Source organism: Marmota monax, unplaced genomic scaffold (genome assembly GCF_021218885.2).
Source record: "Marmota monax isolate L192 unplaced genomic scaffold, Marmota_monax_Labrador192_F-V1.1 WCK01_AAM20220418_F8-fsc00022, whole genome shotgun sequence".
NCBI lineage: Eukaryota > Metazoa > Chordata > Mammalia > Rodentia > Sciuridae > Marmota > Marmota monax.
The window spans coordinates 10,354,293-10,380,895 of NW_026695215.1; the positions used below are offsets into that span (position 1 = coordinate 10,354,293).

Here is a 26,603-nt window from a genome sequence, read left to right on the forward strand (position 1 = left end):
AGTTAGATGGAAAAAAGAAAGAGGAAAATTAAATCACCCGGTCTGTGATTTAATTTTCCTCTTTCTTTTTTTCCATCTAATTTTCGCAATTTTTCTCTCCACCTCCCCCTCTTTCCTGCCACCTCTTTCAGTAAACCTTCAAATGTTTGTTAACCATGGTGAGCAAGACAATGAGGGAAAAAAATAGGAAGAGCGGAGAATAAGGTTTCATTTCTTTTCAGCTTTTAGGTTGCTGTGGAAGTCTCATTTGGAAGATATCCTGTTACTTTTGTCAATATAAATGTTGAAACAAATTCAATAAGTATTTGTTTTATGAATGCCTGTGCATGGGCTGGAAAATTAAACATTCTTTAAAAATCTGTTCCACTTGATTTCTAAACTACGTTTTAAAAAAAAAATCATTTCATGGGGTGGGGGAGGGGGCAAGACAACAAGAAACAAAAGGAACCATAGAGGAAAACAATCTCGTGCTGCGACAAATTGAAGATTTGTGTTTCTTTTCATGTTCCTCCCCCTCCCACCTCCCCACCCCCCCTTTTTTTCCTTGCTGTCTTGGTATGATTTCTCGCAGGTGGATGCTAGAAAGTGGGGCGGGGAAAACAGGACAAAAACGAAACTCCATGGAAGTAGAAGGGTGCCCATCAGGGTGGAGGAAGGGCAGAAGGGTTGGGAGGAGATCAAAGGAAGGGAAGTATTGGGGAGGGAAATTGTTAAAAAAAAAAAAATTAACTATGTACGACCGTGCCACAATCAAATCCGCAATTGTGTAAAATGAATAGGCATCAAGAAAAACTAACTCTTAAACCACAGGAATCCGAGGGATGGAGGTCAAAGCCACAGGAAAGGAAGTTTCCCCGAAGAGGCCACTCCCACCCAGTGACTTTCCAGTTCAAGGTGGTGTAGGCGCCAGTTCATCTCTGCCTTAACCCCGGGACAAGTTTTGGGGCCTCTCTTAGAGCTGGAAAGCAGCGGGGCAGCCGTTCCGCTGGCTTCAGGCAGCGGCTCCGCCTCCAGCTTGGCCGACTCCGGACCGCGCTGGGGGGACCCGGCGCATCTGCGCAGGGCAAGGGAGGAAAATTCTTGAATACGCAGGATCCAGGAAACGAAACCCAGAGCCCCTGGTGTCCGCGCCAAAGTTTCCTCGCTAGCTTTCACTCAAAGGCGTTTCCTCGCTAGCTTCAGGGGAGGTTGTGTAACACCTGTGCCATCAGCAAAAGAGTCGAGAGGAACGCAGCCTCCACCTGGCGCCCGGATTCCCAACAGCCTGAGCCACAGGTGAGAGAGGGCTTTCTCCGCCGCCTCTCCGCCGCGGGGGCGCGGGACCTGCGCACGTTTCTGGGAGCGACCTAGGTGAAGCGAGCTGCCCGTGCGGAGAGGCACAAGGGTCCTTGTGTCCTGTTTGCTCTGTGGGTAGAAGTTGGGGAGGGAATTCTGAGGGACCTGGAATGAGCTCGGGAATGGAGCAGAGATTCAGCCAGGACCCAAGCTGTGCGGGTGGTATTCTTGGCCCATCCCAGGACGTTTATAATGACAAAGGTGTGTCCTGTTGGGGGTGTGGAGGATCCCCAAGGGCTCTACTTGCAGTTAGTGGCACCACTTCACAATTCAGAGAGCAGTACTAAATCATGGCCAGAAGGTGAGCGCAGAGCTTGGGCCAACTTCGTGGGGCATTATAAGGCAGGATTAGTAAAACTGCTAGCTGCCATTGAACAGCAAACATTAATAGGATTATGGCTGCAGCTCAAACTATGTTTGGCAATCCGGAATACAAGACGAATAAGAAAGAAAGAGGGGTAGACCGGCATGGTGGGTGAGCCCTTCAGATGCCCGCTTCCATCCTGCCTCACGTCCATGGGCTCTGGGCCAGTGTCTTCACTCATGTTCCTTTAGCTGCCTCATCTCTGAAATCTCTGAAATTGTGTAACTATTACAAGAACCACCAAGTTAAGAAAGAGCATTACGTGCATTAATATAAGGTGTGAGAGTCCCACCTGGCACTGCAGAAGGTCCCCAGGCAAAGCTCGCTTCCATTATTTCAAGTATTTGGCAAAGTGCCTGCTGCTCCTTGCTGACCCCACCCCCCACCCCCGGGGGGGGGGGGGGGGGGTGTTTTATTGATGCCTTGGATTCCTGGATGTCTGGGCAGGACCACTTCCCAGTTCCAGAAACCAGAGTCACTTCTTCAAGTTTGGCAACTGGAGACATGTTAGAGAGCTGCAGCTTGGTGAGAAGTCTTAGGCACATCAGGGCTCTTTCCCCTTCCTGATCCTGCCTTACAGCAGAACTTTCTCTTAAGTAGGGCTTTGAACAATGAGCACACACGGAAATTAAAAAAAAAAAAATGAGTTTCTACATTTGGATAGAAAAGCAGCGTGTAAATAAGGTGGATGATAGACCAAGATCTGTAAAGGGGCTTAGCGCACAGGCGGAGGGACATTACAGTAGGTGAACTGCCCCTGTGCACCCTCCATCCTCACCTCTGAGGAGCTTCTCCCTTCCCTGTTCTGCCATCTCACCGACCTCTCATTCCTGGGTGCGTCAAGACACTTCTGGGAGTCTACACTTCTGAGGTGTGGTGTCCCCCTCCCCCCGCCCCCATTCAGTGTCCCTGGTATACACCCCACAAGCATAACTTCATGACCTGGATGCTTATAGACATTTTTTTAGCTTTCCTGACAATACCATCACAGCTATCATCTAAGTAAGGATTTAGATATGTCATCTACCTGTAGTAATTTAATTATCTTAATTGTTTAAATCCCCAAGTGCCTTTGTATAGTACTCAAATGCCTGGATAGAGACTTGCTTGTTCTGTATCTAAAATTAGTACTCTTGAGAATCACGTTTTCCACTTGGTGAATACTGAGATGGTAAATGTTTATGTAAGCATACAGGAGGATGTGTGTACCATGAATGTATGTGTTTCATACACACTCACACACACACTATAACACAATATTGCATAGTGCCCAATACCCCTGTTAATAAATACTAACAAATGTTTGCTTTCCAAATTTTGTTTGATAAATGCTTAGAAAATCCTTATCTGGCCTAGTAAAAAAAAAATGTACATGGCCACAAGAGCAACAAAACTTTTCTGTCTTACATATGAAAGGCATTACATTAAAGGCGGTCTCTAACAAATGTCATTGAAAGTTGGGAGCCGACTTGGAAGATGAGTTTTTGTTTATTTCACCTCTTTGGTTTATTGTTAGTTTTGTAAAACCCTGGACACTACTAAGTTTGTCTGAGTAGATGTATGATCTACATTCTTATTCAAGGTTTACAGTAAAATACTATAAGAATCTATCCCCAAATGTTTTTTTTTTAGGTTTGTATCTTTTTAAAAAAATTTTTATTTGTTTTAATTAGTTACACATGACAGTACAATGACCTTGACATATCATACATTTGAATCAGATGGGATATAATTTCTCATTTTTTCTGAGTGTACAGGTTGCAGAATCACATTGGTCATGCAGTCATGTATATACACACAGCAATAATAATGTCTATTTCATTCCACTATCCTTTCTTTCCAAAATGGTTCTAAGCACATTTGTTTTGTTTTCTTGAGCCCAAACTACAGAAGTGGATTTTACGGAAGACTTCCTGTTACAAGCTACTTTGCACTTAAAATCTGCCTCCATCCTGCATCAGACACCTATTTTGCAAGTCTATGTCCTGCTGTATCAAATTACTTCCCTTTCCCCTTTCCTCCCCCTCCACCCATTCCTGTAAATGCCCTTGTTTTGCTCTGCTTATCTATTAACATAACCACAATTAAACAGATGCAATATTTTTCTCATTAGCTGTTCATGAAACATTTTTAAATGCACACAGTTTACCCACAAACATAATGAGAAGGACGTTAAAATCACTTAATTTTTGACTATCCTCAAAAAATTTTGTCTTCTTCTCCTGGCCTACTCCAGTGACCCTCCTTTTCCTCTTCAGATCATGCATCACCATCTTGGTATTGAACTTGTTTATATTGTGTTTTTGGTTTGCAGGAGATGGAGGTGGGGGAAATTTGTGGTTAGATAATTAACAAGTAAATCCAGGTAAATAAACCAAATCTATTTTATGTACATTGTGTAGACATAGTAATTTTATGATCTTCTAAAAATACTTTTTGAAAGCAATAAAAATTTTAGGATCCTAAGTGTTCGGTCAGAGGTTGTCACTGTAGTATGAGTTATGAAGTCACAGCTGAAAATCTCCATCCTTTTTCTCCCTCTCCCTAGTGGGAGTATTTTACAATGATCAAATAGCCCAGAGCAGCAATAGGGACTTATGACATTTGACAGAACAACTTATATATATATATATTTCTGTAACATATGATGCTAAAATTACCACCAAAGTTCTCATTCAATGTAGGAAGAAGTATGCAACCATCAGATTATATTTTGGAGTTCTGTTTGTTCAGGTGTAATTATGATTCCAATCATACAATATATATTATGAGTTTATTATAGACTTTTTACTCTGGATGCATCATAAATATGATTTCCTCTTCCTGGAAAAAATATATATTTATTTATATTTATATATGATTAGCAAGAACCATTATTTAAAAGCTGTTATGTTAAATTTACTAATTCAATCAGGGCACACCTAATTATTTCCAAAATGAATGATATGTCTTGAAATAGATCCATTAAAGTTGAGAAAACGGAAAGATGCTCCTAACAGCCAATAAGAGGTCAGGAAGAGAAGGCACCCACATGGTAGATGACTATATTTATCAAGTAAATAGCACTCTATTATAATAGAAAACTACTGTTAAAATTAATTGGCACCTGAAAAGATAAAAGAACCAATTAACATTTGGATATTGCTTATGACATACCAGTTTTAATGCTTAAGATATTTTGTAATTGCTACATTTAAAACCTATAGTAAAGCCGGGCTCTGTAGCACACACCTTTTATCCCAGGGGCTCTGGATGTTGAGGCAGGAGGATTATGAGTTCAAAGCCAGCCCCAGCAATTTAGCAAGGTCCAAAGCAACTTAGAAAGTCTCTATTTCAAAATAAAATACAAAAGGGCTGGGATGTGGCTCAGTTCAGAGCCCCTGGGTTCAATTCCTGGTATGTGTGTGTATACAGTAAAATGAGGATCCAGATTTTATTCTACAGCATTTTTGCCAATAGGTACTCAATTTCACTTATATTTTAAGACTCAAAATAATGCAACCAACTAGGAGGAGAAAGAGCAAGTAGGAACAATTGAGTCCTGTTTTGTACTCTGTTTAGTTTCCCTTCCTAGGATTTCTGGATCAGGAGGGAATGATCTGTAACCCTAGGAAAATACTGTGTTTTCTCTTAGTTGGTACTCATTAGGAAGGGATCTGGAACCTTCCAGTACTACGTCCTTAAGATCCACCTGACATGATGTACAAAATTAGCTTATGAAATTTCTCATCTTTCTAGTTTACAAGTATTTGTGGCTTGCTGGACTTCCTAGCTCCAAACAACTAAGTTCTAAGAAGAAATACTTTTTAAACACAAACAAAAATATTTTCCATCTCTGATGTATAGGTTTGCAATCCAGAAGCTAAAGGATCTTTCGTTTTTTAAAATTCAGTTCACAAAATATAAAGAATAAAATTCTGCCTGTGTTTTTCCTTTTGGATGTTATTTAGGATTTGTCCAATATACTGTTTGGTGCCTTTCTGATATTGGTAGGCAAGTTGAAAAAGACTGGAAAAAAAAAAAAGGTCCCTTAAAATTACTGTTAAAGGGCTGGGGATATACCTCAGTTGGTAGAGTGCTTGCCTCACATGCATAAGGCCCTGGTTCAATCCCCAGCACCACAGAAAAAGAAAAGAAAAGAAAATTACTGTTAAAATTAATTAAAAGGCATTTAACTAAGCTTATTGAAGATTGATGTCTTAAAAGATGCAGGTGACAGATAAAAACTTTTGAGATATGTAGTTCAGCATATTAACTAAGGGATACTGCCTATTTCTGTACTAGAATTTATCAGTCATTTAATTTGTATGTATCTGTGAAGATACTTAGTCTACTTTATGCAAATAGGTATTCCTTTTAATGTATCAACACCAATATGGTGTTGACCAAATTCATCATGAGATTTTGCATATATGAATTCAGTCTCTGTTTACAGTTCTTTCTCTGATGGATCTTTCTACTCAGTACTTCTGTCCTGCAGTACTTTGATCCTATCTCAGGCTTTTCCACCTCTGTTCAGTCTCCTCCCTACCTACTGTAAATTCCAACCCCATTTTATGTGTGCTGATTACAGTGAAAACATGGGGCAAAATTCAGTTATGCAACTGTTTTATCTCCAACCCACATGCTCAGACAAGCTGCCCTTCCTCTTCCCAGGCCCACCCACTGTTGGTGGCTCTTTTGCTGACTCCTACGTCATAGACTGACTGATAACCTCCAAAGTCCTATATGTAAACCCAGCCTAGGGAGTCAGATCAAGCCCAGAAACTCCCAATGCCTGGATGAGGCTAGAGTCAGCTAATGAAGAGGACTGTCCCTTGAGTGTGACTCTGTAGTTCTAGTGGACTGTCTTTCCACCGTCATATTTGACCTATAAACTCATAGACAGTGCACTAATATCAGATCTTTTTTTTTTCCAGAACTATTTAAATCATGGAGAAACACAGTAAGTAATTCATAAGTATTTACTTTTCTTTCCTATAATGTTCAATCTATTTACTTGCTATTTGTTACAATGTTCTATTCAATTCTTGAATTAATTTAGTTTGCTTTGTGTTGTTTGTGCTCCAGAATCCAATGTCTAGTTCAGTATTTCTACTCTAAAGGTGTACACAATATTCACCACCAACAATCTTTTTTCATTAATAATAGGAAAGTCTTAGTGAGAGCAACATATTGGACTTGTTGGTAAATAGATAAGTATACTGTATTTCATCAAGAACAATTTTTCTACTCTCTGTGCATTTTATACACAGAAGATTTATTCAAGTCCTACTTATTAACATAATAAATTCACTATGTCAGGTGATGGTAATGAAAATCTCAGATACATATACTCATACATTTTTCAGAATATACACATGTGTATAGGCTTAAATAAATATCAATCTTAATGTTTTATCTACATGTTAGGAAAAATACCAGAAACCAAATCCTGTTTTTCTGAAATGATGTGTGTTCTCCCTTTTATTTTTATGGAGATAGATAAAAACATATATATCTCTCACAATAATTCAAGCCCTGATCAATGTCTTAAATAATCTTTTTTTTTTTTTTTTTGGTATCAGGATTGAACTCAGGGGCATTTGACCACAGAGCCACATCCCCAGCCTTATTTTCTATTTTATTTAGAGACAGGGTCTCACCACGTTGCTTAGCACCTCGCTTTTGCTGAAGCTGGCCTTGAACTGGTGACCATCTTGCCTCGGCCTCCTGAGCCTCTGGGATGACAGGCTCCACTGTGCCCAGCTGTGATCTTAATGACTGCTATATTGGCTTAATTTTATTTGTAAAACTTAAACTTTTATAAAGTAGGTTTATTTTGAGAAGATTACAAGTTTGAGGGCAGCCTTAGCCACTTAGCAAGACCCTGTCATCCCCCCTGTCCCTCCCAAAAAAGATTGGGGGTATAGTTCAGTGGTAAAGAACCCCTGGATTCAATCCCCAGTGCCCACCCCCCACCCCACAAAAGTAAATTTATATAGATGTAATGCTTCATATACTAGAAGCTCTGAGATACTTCAATTCAGAAAAGTTAATTTGTCCATGGTTATGCCCACCTTTTATTTTTTCAGATATATATATATATATATATATATATATATATATATATACACACACACACACACACACACGTATATACACACACACATGAGCATAAAAATAAAATATGTATATGTACATGAGTAAATATGCACATACATATATGAATACACATATGGAGACATAAAAATATAATATCTTCAAGACAATGTAATAGTTCTATGTTGCATTTTAGAAATACAGAAATAGACCTTAATTCCTATTCTCTTTGTATTCTTTTTGATCTACATGAACATCTGCCCATTCACTTATTTGTGTGTGTGTGTGTGTGTATGTGTGTGTGAATTCCTCCTGGTAATCCTGAATTAGGATCATTGCACTGGAACCCAAACCCAGAGATAATGAGCTCCAGTTTTCTGAGTCTGTCTCTTCTTGAGGATGTGTGTGTGGTACATAATTCAAACAATCATGCTTGTTAGTCTGATCCCATTGTTTTCTAACTCACATTGGAAGTGGGGCTGCAGGCAAGATCCTAAAAGCTGGAGAACTAGGGAGCTGGGCTGCTTTTCTAGCTGAGAAACAGAAGAGGATGGTTGGGATGAAATGACCTGTGCTATATCAGAGAACTGTGGTAATTTGAGACATTGTGGTGTCTGTCCAAGGAAAATCCTAATTCAAGTAGGAGATTTTTCATTGCTTGAATTTGCAGTTTTGGTGACTACATTCTGCTGAAGGTATTACCACACTGATTGAAAGGGAGGGAGGTGCAGTCTGCTTCCTGATAAGCCAGTAAAATTACAGGAGTTGAGTGGCCTTTGGAAGTTCATAATACAGACACATACAGAAAATATGAGATTCAAAGTCCAATTAATATTTCCTTCTATATCTGTGTCATGTCTTCACGATCCCAAAACAAACAATTCTGAATTTCCAGTCGGTAACCCATAAGGAAGTAGAGGTGAGAATAATATAAGTTTAGTGTCCACTAGACCATCATTTCTGTGAAGGCAGGGCCACTGCAGCCCTAAAGCCTATGGGTGACACAGGAACTACTGAGTAAATATTTATTGATGGGTTGGGTAGATAAATGAATCACTAGGGAAAAAAGAATATGAAGAACTAGGAAGTTGAACTATTCAAGCAGATAATTGGTAGATAACAGTTAAATGTTAGTATATTATAATTAAACATGGATTTTGTAGGTCAGAATGAGTTTTATTTTGGAAATTTTATATGTTTCAACCTTATCAGTGTAGTTTCACAATAAGCATGAAATAGATACTGAAGTACAAGTTTTATATTTACAATTTTTTTAAAGCTAATTGTGATATCCCCCTGGATAGCAGTGATTACAGATTCTTTAAAAATCATCCACAATCCTGTGACCATTGCCACATCCAATTAGTTTTATTTACTGCTTTCTTCATGAATTGCAGGTGGTTTTAAAACTATCTTTTTATCACAAAATCAAAAACTAGAACTGAGCATACATTAACATATTTGAAAAAAATTAGCTCTCATAACAGACACAACTTAGGGTAAATGAATTTACTTTGTTTCAATATAGCTTAAAACCACATAGTGAATATTATCTAAGGACAATGATTTTTGCTTTCTAATATATATTTTATTTAAACAAACATACATTTACCTCTGTTTGAATTGCAGACATGCCAATTGATGCTCCCCAACCAGGAACGAGTTTTGATGCTGGATATTCCCCTCCATATCCACCAACAGCATTCCAAGGTAAAATATTTGATTAAAAAAGAAAGAGTAACATTAAACTTCTGTCCCTAAGGACAGAAGAAGAGTGAGGGGGAAAGTTTCTTTATTTTAGTTGTTCTTTTTTCTCGAAATTGCACTAAAGTAATTGCTTTTTTACTGACTTCTTCCTCATCGTTACAATATAGTGTAACAACTACTTATGTAGGATTTACATTGTGTGAGGCATTATAAATAGTCTAGAGATGACTTAAAATCTATGCAAGGATTTGCATAGGTCATATGCAAATACTGTACCATTTTATATATAAAAGACTTGAGCATCTTTGGCTTTGCTATCCCAGGGGGATCCTAGGACCAATCCCCCTGGATACTGAAAGAAGGACCACTGTACTATTGATTATCCCCCTTAATGCATATGGAAAATCTGAGGCACAGACAATATTGGACAATGTCAGGTTTCAAGTTCTACATTCTGGATTAACAGTTGTGTGATGGTCCTGAACAAGCTGCTATACCTCAAAGACTCACTTTTATTATCTATAATTGGGGGTAATGTTTTCTCTAATTCAGGTTGCTTTGGAGGTTAAATGCAAATACAAAGAAAACTATGAGCACAATGCAAATAATAAATGATAAGTGTTGGTCATTTATGCATTAATATTATGTTAAATCAATTTGGATTTATATAAATGAGACAGTTATCCATATTTTAGGTAATCCTCTATGCTTAATCCTTTGATTTGAGGAATAATCAACCAGAAGATTATAATCATGTCAATAATATATGCAATTAGCTCAAACCTCCACATCTCTGTTGACTTATCTCCTGAGGACTTTGCCCTGAGGCCTGTGATCTTTAAAAACATTAATCTCTTCCCATCACAGATGTGTGTTCAGCTCTCCTTCACTGAATCCTCATTACTCTTAGGATAAGTGCCCAGAGTGGGTCATAGGAGCCTTTACCCTCTTTCACTTTGAATGCTTCTTAAAGCAGGCTCTCTGCTGGTCAGCTAGACTGGACATCTTTCAGATTTTTAAAGGCCTATGTGTGTTACTATGCAGGGACTATTTTCTGGAATGTTCTGTGCCTTTGACCTATTCAACTGCTGTGAGTCTTCTGGATCTTAGCTGAGAGGGGATCCCTCAGGGAGAATCCACCTACACTTCCATTTCCCATCTCAATAACTACCTTCTGCATATAGAGTCATAAAACCCTGGCCCCTTACTTCAAAGCATTTGTTTCCAATTCCAGCTAGAAAGTCCTACTGGTACTAGAGCACTCTAGAATAGGGTACATATAAAATTGTATCTCCCATTAGGCAAGAGGGACAAGGATTGCCTCTGTGTTTCCCATTGTGAATCCTAGGGCTCAACACTTTTGAAAAATGTTGTAAGATACAAATGACATCATGGAACTCACTTTTCTCCTCAGAATCCTCCAATGCCTGCTGATCATAGGGGGAAGAAAATAGCAGCTCCTGACCATGCCTCCCCACCTTGTCTGCAGATGAACTGTTTCCTATTGTTCTACTGAGGGCCACTGCTGTTCATCCTCTCTTAGGGCCTTCTGTTCACAAGCATGACACATTCATTCCCCAAGTCTGGGTTTATCTTTGCTTTTCCTTCCTCTTGGGTGATTTCTTACCAGATCTTAATATAAAACTTTTCCCTTGTTATCTTTAGATTCCAAAATAAATTAGATCTATCTAAAGAAGCTTCCTCTGCTGCCATCTCCCCCATATTTTCTCCATGACACCAAAAGGAAATCTTTTTGTTTTTTTATCTCCCAGAAGTTGACCCCCCAAAGAGATGGTTTCCCCATGGGTAGCTGAATCCCTCAATTCTATAACAGAGTTTGTGACAAATTTATTACCTTTGAGTATCTCTTCACTGTAGAAGGAATAGTTTATAAAATCTTAATTTAAAAACACTATTATGAGGTTCATTCGGTTGTTAGCTTCCATTTTTAAGTTGATTCAGTAATTTTATTTATTCATTTATTTTTCTGGTGTTAGAACTGAACCCAGGGCCTCGTGCCTGCTAGACAAGTGCTCTACCACTGATCTACGCCCCCAGCCCATTAGCCTTAATGTTTTGGTATGTGAATTTTGTCAGAATAAATGTCCTGTTCTGAGTATTCAATTTTATATGACTTTTAATGATAAAACATAGTGGAACATAGTCTTTAGAAAGTATATCGTAATCTTTGAAATTCCTGCTCTGTAAATAAGCTTATAAAACTTCATGGTAATCACACATTCAGAGAATATAGAGTATATGCCTACTAAATGTCTTTTTCTACTGTTTATTAACTACTCCAAAGAATTTTGCCTCTCACAATGTTTGCCTTCCTTATTTCCAGAGAGCACATTGGTTGTTATAATGTGAAATTTAAATTTCTAAACTAAATATCATAATGGGGTTTATTGATTTTTTTTTAAATGAATGGAGACTTTATTAATGAATACAGTGTGGACTAAAACTCCAAGCACACTGTTAATCCAGGTAAGTATCTGGAATGTGCTAGAAGGATGCATACCTTTACCTCTGTACCTGGATTTCTCAACAGTGGCATGGAAGTATTTTGGGCTTGGAAGTTCTTGGTTTCCAGGAGACTGTTCTGGGTACTTTAGGATATTGAGCAGCAACCCTGCCTTCTACCCACCGGTCACCAGTATCATGCTTGTGACCAAAAAAAAAAAAATCTCCAAATCTTCCCAAACATCCCTCAGGGAAAGAGAGAGAGAGAGAAAAAAAATACACTTCAGGTCTATAGTCACAGGAGCTATCCTTTGTTAGAATTCCAGAGTTGCTTTGTTCTTTAGGTGCTTTGGCGCTTGAAATGCCCAGGACTTTAGTTTAGATCTTCTGCAATGCCTTTTCTCCTGTCCTTGAAGGCCTGCCAGGATGTTTATGTCATTGGCTCTAGGTCATAGTTTATTTTCTTTCACTTTCTCAAGTGTTCAAGTTTTCACTTTTTTTTCTTTCCATCTAAGTTTTGAATGCTGAAAGCAGGGCAGCCAACTAGCTCTTATTTCAACCCACTACCTTCAAAAGAGAGTAGATCTGAAACCACAGATATTGCAATGAAAAACCTGAAAGATTAAAAGAAAAATTTAAACCTCATTGATACTAGATTTCTGAATTTAGAGGTCAGATCATAGATAGCTGGGGTAATTGTAAGTGGGTTGATGGTTCCAGTTTTCTGTGCAGATACATATTATTTCAATGACTCTTGTTTCAGGACCTCCAGGACACAGTGGCTACCCAGGAATGCAGCCTGGCTACCCAGGACCACCCCAGGGTGCCTATCTAGGTCCCCAGGCTGGCTACCCAATCCCACCACCCAACTATACAGGTGCTGGCCCAGTCGGCTTCCCTGTCCAAAACCAACCAGGTGGGCCTGTAGGGACACCATGGATGCCTGCACCGCCCCCTCCACTAGACTGCCCACCTGGATTGGAATATTTAACTCAGGTAATTTCAGATACATAAAATACTCGTGAAAGACAAACCTGTGCTTCCAACTTACATAACGAAGGTAACAAATGAATATTTCACCAAATTCGAAAATGGTAAAACATTTTCTGCTGACAGATGACTGATTCCTCTCATTGAAGTTCACTTTTTAATCAAAGCACAAAGGTCTGGGTAATTGTGTTTTTTGTGACCTTGAATTAAACCTGTGATATGAGCCAATAGCAAAATTTTTAAGCACTATTTTTTAGTATTCATCCTAAGCATAATACATGTGTTGTCTTACTCTTTATAGAGAATCTATAACATTCTATAATTAACAGCATTTTTTTCAGGAGAGGAGAGTGAGATAAGAGTCACACACATTGCCCAGGGTCAAACCCCCATGGCAGTGAGATTGGCTGTATAACCTGGACTTTGGTACTGAACACAGTGCTTTTCTTTCAACACTACATAGTTTCTTTGGATTAAAAGAAAAGAAGAACTTTAAATAAAATTTATTGCCAAGTTTTAATAAATGGCACCAAACAAAGAGTTAAAATTTTGTGTATGACTCATCTTTTTATATCCAATAAAACTACATATTTATGATGATACTTTTGTTCTTTGGAAGGCCCAGTTTTATAAATGCCACCAATAAGGAAGAGAAAAAAAAAAAGGCCAGGATTTTACTGTCCTACATGATATGAATTTCAGCAATATGAAGTTGAACATAGTTTAATGTGAGACATCAGCTGGGTGAAATAGGAACATCAAGGGCTGAGTGTTCAGTGTCTATACACTTGAGAACCAATATTCTTACCATGTCTACCCACTGCTCAGTAAGTCAGGGGTCCCTCAGACTCACACTGTAATAATTTAATTTTTTGTAATGTTTTCAAGCAGCACATACCATAGGAATTTTTTGGTCATTGTCATATTTTTTCAAAAAATTCTGAAACACATATTTTAAAAATCAGGATCTCATAAAATACATAGATGAAATTATTAGTGACTACAACTGATGATATTACACTTACAATTTTTGAAACTTGACAGATAATTTTTTAAATGATTAAAAAATTATCCATACCTCTCTTGAGCCTCTTCCTCAAAAAACTATATATTTTTGTTGTTGTTTTTAATTTCAGTGTAAGACAGTTTTATTTGGTCTAAAGTTTCCCAGATTAATGGTGAAAATTTTCAACAAATATTTCACCAATAAAAAATGTTAACTTTAGTTTTATACTAACCAGTAATGTAAACTGTTAAACATTGATAACATTAAATTTTCACAATTGTCTATGTGAATTTTCTTTTTCCTTTAACAGATAGATCAGATTCTGGTTCATCAGCAAGTTGAGCTTCTGGAAGGTGTGTATTCATTATATCCATCATATTTCTAGATTTATGCAGATAAAAGCATTATCAGTCACTGCAAAGGTAGTACTCTTAATCACGTGAAACAAACAGGTTATTTTTAAATGTCTGTTTGAAATTTTATCATAATTCATCATGTACATTATCAGCAATTCATTTGTGAAAATTAGTCCAATGGTAAATATGAGTATAGTGGGTATATATCCTTATGATATAGATATTAGATACGAATATTACAAGGAAACTATCAAAATTTACTTTTACTTCTCTCTCTTTTCAAATCACTAAAAGTTTTTTTAGCATTTTACTGGACTTTTACCACTTGAGCACTTTTCTCCCAACTTGAGATCACCTTGAGAAGGGGAAAGAGTCAATTCAGCCACCTTAATACATCTCCAAAGCAAGTGATCTCTGGATTCAGAGGCGGATGATTTTGCTACTGGATATTAAACCCAGGTGCATTTTACCTCTGAACTATATCTCCATTCTCCCTGTTACAGATTTTTTTCTTCTTTATTTTGAGACAGGGTCTCACCAAATTGCTGAGATTCTCACTAAGTTGCTGAAGCTGGTCTCAAATTTGAGATCCTCCTGCCTCAGTCTCCCAAATTGTTGAGATTACAAGTATGTGCCACCACACTCTGCAAGATGGGGATGTTTTAGAAAATTATCATTCATGCCCACGGTTTCTCTTGGGAAATCAGACGAACCCTGTGGAATGTGCATTCCGTGATCTGCGTGTTATTTCCTGGGGTGCAGGGTCACTGGGTCACTGCTGGTCTGGAGGCCTCTTCTGCAAGAGTATTGCTGCTCCAGAGTGGGCCTCCAGATGCTTCCAAAGGTCCAGGGCTTCCAGATGCAGTAATAAACTTGGGAAGTCACTAGATCCTTCAGGGAAGCTACTAGGGAATGACACTCAGGGAGATATAGGAACCATTATTCCAGATACCAGAGAATAATAGAAACTCGGCATATTTGTAGAATACATCTGTTAAACCCCATCTTTTGCAAAGTTCCTTTCCAAGGGTGAATATAAACTATGTAAGCAGGGTAATGGATTTTATGAAATTACACAATTGTCACCTATGACATTTAAGGTATTAATAATGTCAATTATTAGATGTTTGTATTATTCATCATTTTGATTAGTTTCTTTTAACATTACTCTAAAAGGGAGTTCTTTTTTTTCCTCTCTTGCACCAGGGATTGAACTCAGTGGCACTTAACCACAAAGCCACATCCTAGGCCTATTTTGTATTTTATTTAGAGATAAGATCTCACTGAGTTGCTTAGTACCTCGGTTTTGCTGAGTACCTCGGTTTTGCTGAGGCTGGCTTGGAACTTACAATCCTCCTGCCTCAGCCTCCTGAGCCACTGGGATTACAGGCATGTGCCACCATGCCAGGTCCCTAAAAGGGAGTCCTTTATTGTTTTAAATTTTGAAAATATTTTATTCTGTGGTATATGTCATTTAAGTTATAAAATCCTCATAGCCAGACACCATATATTCCATAGCATATAAACTTATCTCTTTTTAGATTTATAAGCATTTTAAATATTTGAGAATATGTTATATAGCTTCATCTTGAAGTATGATTTTTAAATTTACTAGTATTTAATTCTTCAGTTTAGGCCAGTGTCAGCACTGGCTAGTGGTTAAGCACCACTGGGTTCAATCCCCAGTCCCCCAAAAAAATTTTTTTAAAAAGGTAGTCCTTAATTTTCTCTTTCTCTCTCTTTTTTTTTTGCCCAATGTGTAAAGTCAATGATATTTTTTTCATATTATGAGTTATGTGAATAACATGATTTCTCAGTTTCTGTCAGCAAATTAGGCACTCACATTTTTCCTTAATTCAAAACTTATCAGAAAGGAAACACAAAAACATGAAATTATGTTGTTTTATTTTCATCTTTTTAAGGAAAATCATAGATTATATAAACCCATGCTATTCAACAAATAAAGAAGTTGAAGATTTCTGAGATTAAGGTATTAATGAAGCAATTAGTGAAAAATTAGTCCTCTCAAAGCCACTTTAACTTTTTTCCTCTCTAAATATTTGGCTACAGCAGATGGGCGGGACTCTGAATCCCACCAAAGACACCTGAGGAAGTTCGTGTTGATAGAACTTTTGACTGATGTCTCTCTATCCTCATGAAGTCCTTCCATGCAGACATGAGAGAGTTATTTGGGCCTCCATGTATTTCTTTTAATCACTTGTTGTTTTGTCAGTCTTCTGACATACCGTGACCCAAGAATTCTAGGGCTGTGGACAAGGGAATATTAACTACTCCTTCTCGGCTCTGTAAAAACAGAGGTTTCCAGTGTGTGGATCAATATGAGGGGGGCATTGGTGAGATGCTATATCCCTCTGTTTTCCCTCATGAAGGGTTTAGCACCCTAAAGGTGTAGAGCTCACTTTGGATGCCCATGGTCTACCTCCCCACTTGTCCAATACCCAGCTTCACCTGATGAATAACAACTGCTGAGCTAACCAAGGTGCACTGGCCCCGCGTGATGTTCTGACTCACATTCTTTTCCCACTCTGTCCTTTTGTACATGATTGCATCAAGATCACCCCTCTCATTCCTTTTGCTCAAAGTGTAAAAGCTAAGACCTAAGTATCATTTATAACACAAGATCTTAACCCAATGGATTTAATAAAGTAGTTCATAGAATACAAACACAGCAAACATCCTATAACCCCTCCATAATACTTGAGTACTGAGCCCCCCTGTGCCCACCTCCAGCACTGCACCCACCCTGAGCAGCAGAGCCTCCCATTATGACAGAACCTATGGCATTTGCTAACACCACTTGTTTCCATTACCCCATCTCTCCTAAAGATTCAGTTTTTCTTATTTAAGATACTTTCCTCCTCCTCCTTTTGCCTTGTTTTCTTTTATTGGTCTGGTTCACTGCTAAACATCTTTTCCCTCTTTCCTGAACTACCTGGGATATCTTCCCAAATTGCTCTAGCTGGATATGATAACATCTTAGGTAGAGTCCACATTCTTAACACAATGATGATTATGATTTCCTCCTTTGTGTTTTTAGTCTTAACAGGCTTTGAAACTAATAACAAGTATGAAATCAAGAACAGTCTTGGACAGAGGGTGTACTTCGCAGTGGAAGAAAATGACTGCTGTACCCGAAATTGCTTTGGACCCGCTAGACCTTTCACCTTGAAGGTTCTTGACAATTTGGGCCGAGAAGTCATAACCCTGCATAGACCACTGGCATGTAGCAGCTGCTGTTGCCCCTGCTGTCTTCAGGAGGTCTGTGTGCCATAGCCAGGGCAGTCTGTGAAGAGTTCAGCAAGCATTTTCACCCTTTCATTCAACCTGGACGTTAAGATGGTTATCACATTTTATATATTCTTTTGCTTTTGTAGATAGAAGTACAAGCTCCTCCTGGGATACCCATAGGTTACGTTATTCAGAACTGGCACCCGTGTCTGCCCAAGTTTACAATTCAAAACGAGAAGAGAGAGGATGTACTGAAAATTACCGGTCCCTGTGTTGTGTGCAGTTGTTGTTCAGATGTTGATTTTGAGGTAAGAATAGTCATAATGTTTATAAGACTTGCTTTCCTAACATAAGAAGATAATTTTATTATCATAAACACATGGAATAAGTATTGTGCTCTGATACCTCAAAAGAGAGGTAATGTGCTCACGTATCTAACTTCAGTCTGAGTGATGGTCACTACTCTAGAGGTCAGTATCGATCATGCTCAATAGGGAAAAAAAAAAGAAGCAGCAGCAGAGATGTGTAGTCAAATAAAAACAAGCAAAATGTGTAGCACTTAAACATGGTAGTTTCTGAATAGTGACACCGTGTGTTATCTGCTTTATTTATTTATTTTTTAAATATGGCATTTTTTTTTTAGAAAGAGAGAGAATTTTAATATTTATTTTTTAGTTTTTGGCGGACACAACACCTTTGTTTGTATGTGGTGCTGAGGATCGAACCCGGGCTGCACGCATGCCAGACGAGCGTGCTGCCGCTTGAGCCACATCCCCAGCCCATCTGCTTTAAACAGAATGCTAAGACTTATCATCTAGGTCTGATTGCCTGACACCCCAGAGCCCTCCTCTTCTGTGTTACAGGCCATGAATGTTCTAGGTCATGTTGACAAGGCCATGTTGACGTTTTTGAGTTCTTAGAAAGAGCCCAGTTGCATAGAGATAGTTTTAATAAAGTTGCTACCAATGATTCCTTTTTTCTAGTTTCAATTTCTGTAGTTTCAGTTTTCCACAGTGAATTGTGGCCTGACAATATTAAATTAAACTTTCCAGAAATATGCAGTTTCTAAATTTTTACTTGCGTGCCATTTGGAGTAGTGTGATGAAATCTCAAGCCACAATCCTCTGGTCCAGCTGGACATGAGACACCCTCTTCCAGGGCACTCTCACTGGATAAGAGTGCCACTAGTAACTGACCCATTAGTTGGTTACCAGGGCAGCTAGCTACTCCCACAGTTTGAGTTCACGTAACCCTTGCATAGTACACTAATTGTATGTCATGGTGCCTCCGTCACTTAGGGAACTTCATCTGGTCACACAGACATTGTCTCATCTTATGTCACTACAAGACAGATCAGAACAGGATAATAAGATATTTTGAGTGAGAAAGAGGGAAACCATATTCACATAATTTTCATTATACCATATAGCTATATTTTTCTATTTTATTATTAGTAATCATTACTAATCTCTTAACTGTGCCCAATTTACAAATGAAAGTTTATCGTAGGTATGGCATTTTATAAGAAAAAACAGTACACATAGCATGCATTACTCTCTGTGGTTTCAGGCTCTGTTGGGGGTCCTGGCATGCAAGACTCACAGATCAGGAGAGATTACTGTATAATACATACTGCCCAAATTGTGCTGCTCTGGGATCTCTGATTTATCCCTGTACAAATTAGGGCTTTGGAACTATAATATATTCAAGTATTTACTACATGGGAGAATTTCCTTACGACAGTTCTCAACTTATAATCCAATTCTTTTGGTTGCAAAATGCTTAAATATGGGGACATTTTATAATTTATCCTCGATTTCTTGTTTCTTCTAGAAAATCAGAAAGTATGATAAACTGGATCCCACCTTTCTAGCTGAATAGGGGCTACTCACAATGTCATGTGGGAAATCTGGTATTCTCCCCACATCTTCCTAAGGTTTCTCACCATCCAGCTTTATTCTATTATCTGTTTTCCTTCTCTATCCATATGGATTTCAATTCCTCTGTTAGAATCTGGTTATATGTGGTGAATCCGTTCTCTCATAGACTTCACAGTCTAACAATGCAGATGGTGAACTCTTAAGAAAATACATGTGATGTAGAAACTTTTAAAAGGAAGTTGTAAAGGAATTTGTATAGTGTGTAGTGTGTGTGTGTGTGTATAAAAACTTCATATGGTGTATGGACAGTCATCATTCTGCATGCAGGAGATGACATGTCTATCACAGAGTCAGAGAAGAAAAACGATAATTGTTCCTTAAGGAGTGATATGAACAAATTTAGTTGGCATATATTTTATTTTGGGATATAAGTGGAAACACTGGAGAATCATTTTTAAATTCTTATATTGGATGCTAAGGAATTGAGACTACATCCAGCATTCATTTTCTGGGGATTTCTTAAAGCAACCATTATTTGTAATGAATTGACTTCTCCCCTACGCATCTAGAATAATAATATCTAGGTACCATCTCTGACAGAATTGAGAAGCATTCACTTGATTCATTGTCTAGAGGGTTTATAATGTGAAGGTTGATATTTTAATATATTTTTTAGTCATCAATGGACCTTTATTGAGTTGTCAATGGACCTTTATTTTATTTATTTAGATGAGAATTTATTTATTTATGCTGAGAATCAAATCAGTGCCTCACATGCTAGGCAAGTGCTCTATCACTGAGCCACAACCTAGCCCCTTTGAGTGAAAGAGGTTATGAATAGCTTGATCTACAGCAGGAGTGAGAGTCACTTTAAAGACTGATTCCAAAGATACATTTCCCAGGTACACTGAGGGTGGCTGATTTCATGCCTTTGATGTCCATGAAGGGTGAAAGAAAATTTAGAGATGATTCTGATGTTATCATTCTGATGTCAGATGTTTGAGAAGTCTAATGAATAATGATACCATTGACCAAGTTAAAAATCATGTAGTTGGGGGTAGACTGTTGATTTGCTGGAAGCTAATCTTTTATATTTAGGTCATGTTGGATCTTGCTTATGTAGAGGAAAGAGTTGGGAGTTTTCACCATGCAGATGGTAGTTGAGTCTGAGAGACTATTATCTCAAGGATGAGTAGGAGAGCCAAGTGGACCATCTGTCCATGTAGATGAGAGTGTTACTCCTTCAAAGATTCACGGTAGGGGAAAAATATGCCCACATGAAACGCATCCCACTCCAGTCTTGTTTGTTTGAAGTCTGAATTCATAATATGGTTGTTATGAGGGTGAAATTGCTTAATAATTGTTATGTCTTCATATCAAGAATATCCCAAATGTTATATAAATTCTTCATTTGAAAATCTTATCAGCAACCATTTTTATATGTCATAATTTATTACATTTTATGCCCTTGATACATACTCAGTTACTATGTGCAATATTACAATTCAGATTTTTTATTTATATTTCATATGAGTCTAAGGTTTCCCTTTTATAATAGTATTCACCAATTATTTGTATTCAATTTATGCATTTTAAATTTTTATAATAACATAATATTAATTTTTTATTTCCAGAGGTTAAAATTTTATTATATGTTACCTAAAATTTGCTACAATTTTTTCTTGTCCTGAAAACTCTTTTTTTTTTTGGTGGTGCTGGGGATTGAACCCAAGGCCTTGTGCATGCAAGGCAAGCACTCTACCAACTGAGCTATATCCCCATCCCCCAAGTCCTGAAAACTCTTTAGCTAGAGATTATTATTCACATTTTCAATTCATGCCAAATAAAAATGGACATTTTCTACTTCTGACATAAATTCTGTTTAATTTGTAATTTTTGCTGTAGTAATCAAAAATGGTAAGTGGCAATATCTTTATCAATGTAGTGTTGAGATTTTGATGGCTGCCAAGTTATGAAGTTTCATTTTTCATTTTAAAAAATATTTCAAAATTGAAAGATAGAATAAAGTTTTCAAATGCTTAAATGGCAGTATTGCAAATAAAATACTAACAGGTATAAGCCAGGATTTGTATTGGCTTTGTTTATCATGACATTGTCTCATCTCACCTAACTACTAAAATTCAGTGGCTTAAAACCAGAAGCATTTTTTCTTATGCCTATATCTGGAGGTCAAGTGTACTTCAATGGATATAGCTAGGTTCAGATGGACAGTTCAGACTTAATTTGCAAATTGGTCTAGATTCTGTTCATATATGTGTGTTGTAGGGCTGTAACCACAGCAGCAAGTGGGATGAGGTTTTCTAATAGGTTTCCACTGCAGAGCAAGAGCCAGGTCAGACCAGGTAGCCATGTTGAAGAACACTATTCATGTCACCTGCAAACACCTTGGTCAAGCAGTCACATAGCCACCCACTCCTGCTCAGTCATGCACAGAAAGAATCCTGGGCCTACACAGGAAGTAAAATGAAATGAATATTCAAGGAACAATAATCCAGGCTATTGCAATTTCATATCAGAAGTGTACTTCAGATTTTTTAAGATGCCATCTACCACCACCCAAATGAAATGGGCCAACATTTTGTATTCTACCCAGATTTGTTTAGTAGGTCCCAGCCTGCAACAGGGGCCTCAGGGTATGTTGCTAGCACTTGTGGTACCTTGTGCACATTTGAGAAGGACTCACTTCCTCTTTGTTTAACAGAATCCTAGATGTACATGGCCAGACAAGTGTCAGTGGTGTTCAGTCCCCACCTGTCTACCTGAGTGGCATTAATCCGGGCACAGTCTGCTCAATTCTGTGATGGCCCTGGGCTTTCCTCTGATGGAGCTGCAAAAGCAGATGCTTTAGACATTACTGTTTACATCCCCCAAGTCGTGCCTTTATCCCACCCTGGGACAGCCCATAAAAAGTTACACATTGGTCAGTTCCTTCACTCAAACAGCCAGTCTTTTCTAGGCATGTCCTGTTTCTCTACTCACCATGCCTGGTAATGAGTCCTCTGTCATATTTCTTAAAGCAGAAATCTAATAAGAGGGGTTTTTTTCTTTTAAATTATCTTCCTCATGGCTTATAGAAATTTTATCACATTTTTTATACCTTTCTGCTTAAATTTTGTTTTGGATCAACTCAAATAACTTATTATAATCTGTATTAATGCAAAATAGGAATATTAGATCTTTCGCAAACTACATTTATTAATTCTTTTTCTGTGCAATAAAACTTTTTTTTTTTCACATATCCATAAATAGACACAGGAGCCTGCATGTATCTAATGAGGGCTGCACATTCATAGTTAATATGGGCAGAATTTTAATACACTACTTGTGTCATTTTATAGCTTTGCTGTAAATTTTCTAAAAATCACTAAGTCTTTATTTATTTTTTTTTCAATGCAGATTAAATCTCTTGATGAAGAATCTCTGGTTGGCAAGATTTCCAAGCACTGGACTGGGTTTTTGAGAGAGGCATTTACTGACGCTGATAATTTTGGGATTCAGTTCCCTCTAGACCTTGATGTGAAAATGAAGGCTGTGATGCTTGGAGCCTGCTTCCTCATCGTGAGTGTCTTCCTACTGATCCTGGTTACAGAGGGTCTCTCTAGTACCATTTTGAAAGGTTCAGTAAACTATGTATTCCAAAATGACCTTCTACAAAGATTCCCATTTCACCCAAGGTTCAAAATTCTATTTGAATCTGACACTTTGGATACACAGGGGACTAGTTTCTGTCTGAAGGGTCTATGCATTTTCAGAAGACAAGAGAGGACTTTTATGTATCATGCTGAGGGTCTTTGACTTGGACTTTTTTGTTTCAAAACACACAATTAGTGCTTTGGGGAAGATGTTAACGTTTAAGGGGGAGGAATCTATGTTGAACAGGGAAACTTTATCTTGACTCATTTGTAAATTAAAATTAAATCATAAGATAGGAGTATAAACAGCAACAAAAGTAAACACTACAATGTAGCTTCTGGATCCAACTACCAGTTTATCAGAAATACATGGGATAGAGCAGTGCTTCTAAACCTTTTGAAATCCAAGTACCAGGCCATACCTCAATTCAACCAAGTCAAATGTGCGGAATCAAAAATGTGTGTAGATGATTTCAAAATGACCCAAGTTAAGGATTATGGAGACAGAGGAATTATTCTTCACTTCAGCTGTACACTAGAAATACCTAAGTATCTTTCAAACTCCCCATGTTCAGATTCCTCCTAAATCTGTTTGAACTGGAATCTCTTTAATCTATTTACAGCTCTGAGATGATTACTTTGTGGCCAAAGTTTGAAACACTATATGCTTATCTTAAACATTGACCTGGGGATGAAATCTTTCAGAAAAAAGTAAGAAAATGTACAGCAAAAGGGACCCATTTCCAAGCCTGGCATGGTGGTGCACACCTATAATCCTAGCATCTTGGATGGCTGAGGCAGGAAGATTGCCAATCTCAGCAATTTATCCAGGTCCTAAGCAACTTAGCAAGACCCTGTCTCTAAATAAAATACAGAAGTGGCTGGGGATGTGGTTCGGTAGTTAAGTGCCCTTGGGTTCAACTTCTATTACCAAACAACAACAAAACAAAGGACCTCAATTCCTTTGATAAATAGGCATTGAAGTAAGTAAAAACGATAAAATAAAGCAGATGGCTTAAGAGCCACCAACCTAGTATAGTTTATAGATCATGTTTAGATATCAATCCAAACAAACCTATACAAAAAGGCATTGGTAAGACATCAGGGAAATTTGAACATTGGCTGGCTACTTAATGATAGGAAGGAATTATCAAGGTGTTTTAGATATGATGATGATAATATATAAAAACAGATTTCATATAGTTTAGAGAGGAATAATGAAGTGTTCCATCATGAAATGTTTGATATCATAAATTTGTTTTGAAATAACAGGTGTGAGGACAAAAGAATTTAGAGGACAGAGTAATAGATGGAAGTAAAATTGGTCATATTAATCATTGTTGAAGCTGGATTAGCAGTTGCTGGGGCTTTTTTTTATTATTTCTATTATTTCTAAAGTATTTACTACTTCCTATAATAAAGCTTAGGTGGAAATTGTATGTTCAATAAGTGAAAAAAAAAAAAGTTGTGTTCTTTAGTAAGTGTTCTTTCTCCCTAAAATGTACATTTAACCTTAACCTTAAGGAAACTGTTTAACCAAAGCAGAGAGTATGAAAGGTATGGTGCTCAGGGTAAGAAAGAAAGCTGAGACTGTTTAAATTGATGGGAAATGGGGCTGGAAGTGGTATGGTAGAGGATTATTAGGAAATTTCTGTGGTCTATTGCTAAAGAAACTTAAGATATAGTTAAATGAATAAGTCCTAGTGTATTACTAAGGACTAGACATAGCAATAACATGCTGCATATTTCAAGAAAGCTAGAAAAAAGGGATTTAGAATGTTTTCACCACAAAAAAAAAAATGCTCATTGTTTAAGGAAGTAGCTATGTATAACCTGACATGACCCCATGTATAGGTCTCTTGAAAAGTGGAACCCATAAATGTAGTTTTTATGTGTCCATTTAAATTTTTTTTATAAAGAACTTCTAAAGATTGAGCAATTTTTCAAAGATACAGATTGATTCATTGAAAATTATGTAATTAATGGTTGTTTTAAAATGAGGCATAATAAAATAGTTATAAATTCAACCTTTAGAAAGATAAATGCTGGTGCCCATATGGAAAAGGGATTGAAAGGAGATAAAATTGCAATATTGTAAAGCCAGTGATTTTTTTTTAATATTTATTTTTTAGTTGTAGTTGTTCACAACACCTTTATTTCATTGTTTATTTTTGTACGTGGTGCTGAGGATCGAACCCAGGGTTTCGCACGTGCGAGGCGAGCGCTCTACCTCTGAGCCACAACCCCAGCCCAAAAGCCAATGATTTGTAGGAATGGTTAATAATCACCTCTGCCAGGATAAAGGAAAAGAATAGGTACTTGAGAAATAAAATCCATAGAATTTGACTGAAGTTGAAGAAGAAAGGGTTTAGCTGGAAATCCTTGTTTCTCGGAATAAAATAAGCTGGGGGACACAGGTTTGATTAACCTGGGAAACCAACTTCCATCTGTAGTACATTCTAAGGTGGTTCTCATTATGCCCCGCAAATCTGACAGGGTGCATGTCTCTACAGAAGTTACCTTACTAGAGAAGGACTACAAAAATCTAAGGAAGACAGATTGAAAGATAAAGATTTCAAAGGGGATGACAGAAGTAGAAATTAGAGAATTAACAGATTGATTAAGTACATATAGGTATTAATAAACAAGGCTCTGGGGCTGTAGCTCAGTGGTAGAGTGCTTGCCTAGCATATATGAGGCACTGGGTTTGATCCTCAGCACCACATAAAAAATAAATGAATGAATGAATAAATAAATGAAGGTATTGTGTCTGTCTGCAACAAACAAACAAACAAACAAATAAATAAATAAATGTAGTTTGATTGCTGTGGGGATGGAAAGGTGAAAGTGGACCTTACACAGTTGCAGACTTTTCCCTGATTCACTTATGACACTTAGTTTTTCTTGTTTGACAGATGTGTTACTGTGTGTGGTCATATCTTGAGCTTGCTTATCTGAAAATTTATCTCAGCTTTTTTGCCGAAAATTCATTTCCATAATTTTTGCTCCTTTACAGGACTTCATGTTTTTTGAAAGAAATCAGGAATGAAAATGAGAAGTATGATGTACTAATGAAAGTATCCTCAGAAAATTGGGGGACTGCATATTGATTGAGGCTACTAAAAGGAAAATTCAGTGGTTTTTTTTTTTCATTATTAAAAGTGCTCACATGTGTATGAATAAAACTGTGATGCCTACAAGTTCAGTTGTATGGTTTTGCTTCTTAAAGAAATGGTTTTCTGAATCATTGGCTTACATATGTATATTTTTATATATTTTTTAATATTCACTGTGAATTTCAGAAAAAGTACATAGCATATTTTATATTTTGAAATGAAGCTTCATATTGAAAACTGCTTTGAGTTATAATCTCTCATTTGCTTTTTGTTTTGTAACAAAATTAAAGCCTTAAAGTAACTTTAATATAAAATTATAGATTATTCTATTACATTTAGTTACAATTTATTTCATAAAACACCTAATGTTATTTTGCAAATACTATCTATTCAAATTGTTTTA

At 37.4% G+C, this 26,603-nt stretch overlaps 1 protein-coding gene across 2 annotated transcripts; it reads left to right on the forward strand.

Annotated features, from left to right (window-relative positions):
* Nucleotides 1-888: 888 nt before the first annotated feature.
* Nucleotides 889-26,603, forward strand: LOC124084537 (phospholipid scramblase 1). Of its 2 annotated transcripts, XM_046431834.2 has the most exons (9): nt 889-1,275; nt 6,619-6,644; nt 9,410-9,490; nt 12,714-12,946; nt 14,257-14,299; nt 17,361-17,581; nt 17,698-17,859; nt 22,849-23,010; nt 26,101-26,594. In XM_046431834.2, exons 2-9 carry the CDS (start codon nt 6,632-6,634, stop codon nt 26,131-26,133), a joined length of 948 nt encoding a protein of 315 aa, XP_046287790.1. In that variant the 5' UTR covers nt 889-1,275; nt 6,619-6,631; the 3' UTR covers nt 26,134-26,594. The 2 variants fall into 2 exon arrangements, with proteins under 2 accessions (XP_046287790.1, XP_046287791.1); XM_046431835.2 differs by lacking the exons at nt 889-1,275; nt 6,619-6,644; nt 12,714-12,946 and having other exon boundaries at nt 9,422-9,490; nt 26,101-26,603.

Bases quoted from the DNA above. Each gene is read 5' to 3' on its own strand.
- LOC124084537 (XM_046431834.2), top strand. The intron at 9,491-12,713 runs GTAAAATATTTG...CTCTTGTTTCAG, and splicing joins TCCACCAACAGCATTCCAAG to GACCTCCAGGACACAGTGGC. The intron at 23,011-26,100 runs GTGAGTGTCTTC...GCTCCTTTACAG, and splicing joins TTGGAGCCTGCTTCCTCATC to GACTTCATGTTTTTTGAAAG.